This window comes from Stigmatopora nigra, chromosome 23 (genome assembly GCF_051989575.1).
Source record: "Stigmatopora nigra isolate UIUO_SnigA chromosome 23, RoL_Snig_1.1, whole genome shotgun sequence".
Lineage (NCBI taxonomy): Eukaryota > Metazoa > Chordata > Actinopteri > Syngnathiformes > Syngnathidae > Stigmatopora > Stigmatopora nigra.
The window spans coordinates 2,812,718-2,817,500 of NC_135530.1; the positions used below are offsets into that span (position 1 = coordinate 2,812,718).

A 4,783-nucleotide genomic window follows, 5' to 3' on the forward strand; every position below is an offset into this window, starting at 1 on the left:
TATTGTTTCAGTTCAGGCGTTTGTGTTTTTTTTAATATCCGACAGTGGTGGTTTTTCGTTTTAAGTTTTCTGTTTTTTCCATATATAAGGCGCACTGGATTATAAGGCGCACTTTCTATTTTGGAGAAAATTTAAGACTTTTAAGTCGTGAAAATAGGGTTAATCTTTGGATTGGTTTGTCTCTTAATGTACAGTGACCATTACGATCAATGGCAGTTATTAAAGAGTGTCTGGATTTCTTTAAAGTTTCATCCAAATTGTGATCCATTTTTCCGCTTATTCCAAGGAGGCTTACCAGTGCTGTGTATACTTACTTTCTTTGGAACAACCCTGGAAATCATAGGACTTGTTACAAAACAAAAGACTGGTGGTTTAGTCAGGCTTAATAATATTTACTTCTCTTATGAAAAACCAAAGATGTTAAAGCTATAGGGCTACCTATGCAATTGATTTTGAATCGATTGCCAAGCTGAAGTCACACAAGACGAATTCTTTTGCTTTATAGTGCAGTTTAATCAAGATGGTGGAAACCATAGCGATGGTGAGAATTTCGAGGCATTTAAATTGGAAATTTGGTACTTTTGCCAAATGGTTGCTTCCAAAATTCCAAACATTTTTGGAGATTTTGCCGCATTTCCATAGAAACTCCTAAAATTTCGGAGTAGTTGGTAGCCCAATTAAGAGTAAGAACTCAAATTAATCATGTAAAAGGCTAATACATGTATGACTAATGACGAAAGGAAACTTTAAGTGCATCTAGAACGTCCAATTGCCTTGTTAGAAGGCATTTAGTCGTTTCTCCTTCCCAAATCCATGCACGATTGCTACATTTAAACGTCTTTTCATGTTTAAGATATATTTTACAAGTTGCCCAGGAAACAGAGGTGCATGCCGCCGCGAACTAGTCGCCATGGCAATGTGTTATTCAAAGAGAGAACTGTAAACTACTGCTTTCATGGTTCAAAGAAATAAAATATATAATTTTTCTTTGTTTTTTTTCCATTTAAAACTAGTTTTTTATCCATTTTTGCAGTTAAGTGAGCCACTTCTATGATTTGTCATATTAAAAGTTTGAGTGCTTCTGCGTTTTTTTATTATTTTGGCCTTAAATGATTATTTTTAATGTTTACGCTGATGTTTTGTTAGATTTATGCACGATGGCTTTTTAAAAAAAGGGAAAAGAGGGCCGCTCAGTTTTTTTATTGAGCTTTTTAATAGAATTGTGGAGACAAATGTGAGACGTTGCTCTCGAATGAAAACTTTACAGGTGAAGAGAAGAGAGACGGGAGAAAGTGTGGGCCACTTGGACGACAAAATTCATAGTCACAACTTTGTACACTCTGGGTGGGACAAAAAGAAATATGCCCTCTTTTGTGTTTTTTTTTTTTTTTTGGATACTGAATCCACCAAAAAAAAAAAATGAAAGTTTGTTAAGAAAGTATAGTTTTTGTCATTAACGCGAGTAAAATCAATGGAACAGAAGTTCTCAAAGAAAAGCCATGACTCACAGTTTGAAACTGTGTGAAAATGTTAGCATGCGTTTTTTAGATGATATTCACAATTTTAAAATGAGTGACATTTTTTTTGTTTTTTTTTTTTTACTCTGTCCGGTCAGTCACTACCCCACCCAATGGCGCTATCCCTCCCCGCCCCTCTTTGCCCTACATTGGTCTCTGGAATGGCGTTGACTGGATGGTGATGATGATTTGTTTTTAGCTGTTTGCCATTTTTTTGAATGAAAATTCTTGATTTCATCTTGATGTTAGCGCCTGTAGCCAAATTCGTCGGCGTCATCGGCGCGGAAGTCTCCGTAGCGCCAAATGTTGAGCTAATGAAAAGCAATAAAAGACAAGCTTTCATTTCAGCATTTCATCAATTCCAACAGAGCAAAGTTTAGTCAAAGAACTTAAACAGGCTCTTTTAACTCCCTCCACAGATTTCCTATTGGGTTAAAAGATGGAGACTGGCTAGGCCACTCCTTTCTTGCCCTGGCTGTGTTTGGGATCAATGTCATGCTGGATCGTCTCATTTTTCAATGTCTTTGCTGATGGAAGGAGATTTTGATTCAAAATCTCTCGATCCATGGCCTCATTCTGACAGTGTAGGATTTGAGTCCCTGGCGGCGCATTGTTACTGATTGAAGCCTTTGTTGCTGTGTTCCCAGTGTTGTTCTGAAATTTTTGGTCACCGTTTTTGTTATAATTTGGACGCCATGGGGTGGATTTTGCATGGATCCCCAGATTGAAGGAGATTATCATTGCTCTTGTATGTCCTCCATTTTCTAATAATTGATCCCACAGTTGATTTCTTTACACCAAGGCTTTTACCTATTGCAGATTATTTTTTTTATTCTTCACAGCCATAGTTGAGGTTTACCCATGTTGACAATTACAGGCCTCTCCCATGGTTTCAAGTGGAGAACTTGCACAATTGGTGGTTGACTAAATATGTATTTGCCCCACTGTTTATATAAATCTCTCTCCTTCCCGCTCAGACTCGCTCAGACTCGCTCAGACTCGCTCAGACTCGCTCTGACTCGCTCTGACTCGCTCTGACTCGCTCTGACTCGCTCTGACTCGCTCTGACTCGCTCTGACTCGCTCTGACTCGCTCTGACTCGCTCTGACTCGCTCTGACTCGCTCTGACTCGCTCTGACTCGCTCTGACTCGCTCTGACTCGCTCTGACTCGCTCTGACTCGCTCTGACTCGCTCTGACTCGCTCTGACTCGCTCTGACTCGCTCTGACTCGCTCTGACTCGCTCTGACTCACTCTGACTCACTCTGACTCACTCTGACTCACTCTGACTCACTCTGACTCACTCTGACTCACTCTGACTCACTCTGACTCACTCTGACTCACTCTGACTCACTCTGACTCACTCTGACTCACTCTGACTCACTCTGACTCACTCTGACTCACTCTGACTCACTCTGACTCACTCTGACTCACTCTGACTCACTCTGACTCACTCTGACTCACTCTGACTCACTCTGACTCACTCTGACTCACTGCCAAATGCAGCCAATGAGTTAAAAAGTATGGACACAAGCAACTTAATTGTCTGGACTTACCCTGGCACTTTTGGCGGATTCTTGACTGTTCAGATATTCCTTTACCTGTAAAAAAAAAAGCAATTTTGCGTTATTTGTTGCAAACATTAGTTTTTCATTGCAGTCTGTAAATACCATTTCATAATTATATAATCAATTATAACATGAGTGGCTCTGTGGCGCGAGTGGTTAGCACATAGCCTCACAGCTCTGGGGATTGGCTCCGGCACGCTCCGTGAGCTTAGAAAATGAGAACTATAACATGGTAGGGCTGCCATTTTCTAAAGCCAGTTGCCGTGAGCAACGCTAGTACAGTCGAAGTGTCTTCAAAGATGCCTGAAGCAAATACAAACATGTTTAATATATATTTTGTTTTTCTTTAACTGTGGCATGTACTGTATGTTCTCAAAGTATTTCTAATTACATGCACGACGGGAGCGCGTTGTACTCGTTACGACGCAACCATTTAACATGAAAGGAATTGTTTGCGAGAGTGGGAATAAAAGAAGAAAAAAAAGAAAAGAATGAAGCAGCGTGGAGCATATTGACTCCTTCTGCTAGAGCAGCCTTTTAGTTTCGTTCGATGAAGCGCTCATGAGTAATAGGCAGGGAAAAAAGGGGTGGGTTGTTGGGTTAGGGTTATCAAGTTAGCCTTAGAGGAAGACGTGAAAAGAACAGAACGCTTTACACGGTTTGTTGTGCTTGATGTCAAATGTTCACATGGAAAATGGTGATGTTTAAAGCTTCTTCCCCTTGTTCACTCCTCTTAATTCAACACAATGTTCCAACCAAACAAGATAATAGACTGATTTTTTCAGATTTTGCAACACCTATCTGATAGGATTCAATTTCGATTGGTTGGAATTGAGCAATATTTCGAGGAACTGTCTAAAGAAACACTTGGAATCTTAGAATTGAATCTAATTGTCTTATGAGAGGCAACTTTTTGGGCTTTCCAAAATGTCTTTTCATTGCGGAAAAGTGGTTGTGGTCAAGGGGCTTTCAAAAGAGATGATTGTTGATAGCAAGCTGCCAATCTTTGTACTTTTGTAGTTATTTTCACAAGAAAATCATTACTCCGAGTTGGTCTCTGACTAAACCCTGGAGTTTGGCTGAAACGAACCAAAGTGGAGAAGCCACTTTTCAGATATCATGTGTCTTTTCCAGCATAGACTCTGCTTGATAGACATGTCAAATCCCTCAATATTGTGCTAATAATGTTATTTTGTTGTTGTAAGGGTGCATTTTCCCCATTGAGAAGAACAGATTGGACAATACTAGCATCCCGGTGAAAGAATTCCTGTTTCTGTAATAGGAAGGGGGCTGGCTATATGTCTTATTATAGTAGCAGATGCGCTGGCATAGGCGATGCACACTCGACACGGCGCTAACATCTGGCCTTCTTGTTCTGGTACTCGAGTGATGCAGCCGCAGCACGAGTCATCCGTCAGTGCCGACAAGAAGAGATTTGCGGGGGGGCCGCGTCGTCAGGCCAGATGTCGCTGTACAGAAAAGAGCGACGCGAGCACAATGAGCACTAATGAATCCGCCGCCACCGTCTGACGAGGCGAAGGAGTTACTAGTCTAGTTGCCGACATCTACGAGAACCCCATCGTTCTATTTTTATCCAATTTAAGGTTTTTCTAAAGGAATTGTGTTGACACAACAGTCGAAAAGGGCTTCCAGTTGAACGGGGGCGGAGTTTTTACCATGAAGAACAATATTTTAGAAA

The 4,783-nt window shown here is 40.7% G+C and overlaps 1 protein-coding gene across 1 annotated transcript in view; it reads right to left on the reverse strand.

The window, feature by feature from the left end:
- Positions 1 to 1,185: 1,185 nt before the first annotated feature.
- snd1 (staphylococcal nuclease and tudor domain containing 1) overlaps positions 1,186 to 4,783 on the reverse strand; it is a 72,914-nt gene continuing 69,316 nt past the window's right edge. Inside the window, exons 23-24 of the mRNA XM_077710125.1 lie at positions 3,073 to 3,117; positions 1,186 to 1,828 (exon numbers count right to left, since the gene is read on the reverse strand). Coding sequence (XP_077566251.1) covers positions 1,763 to 1,828; positions 3,073 to 3,117 — 111 coding nt within the window. The 3' untranslated portion in view covers positions 1,186 to 1,762. The remainder of the gene's footprint in view (positions 1,829 to 3,072; positions 3,118 to 4,783) is intronic.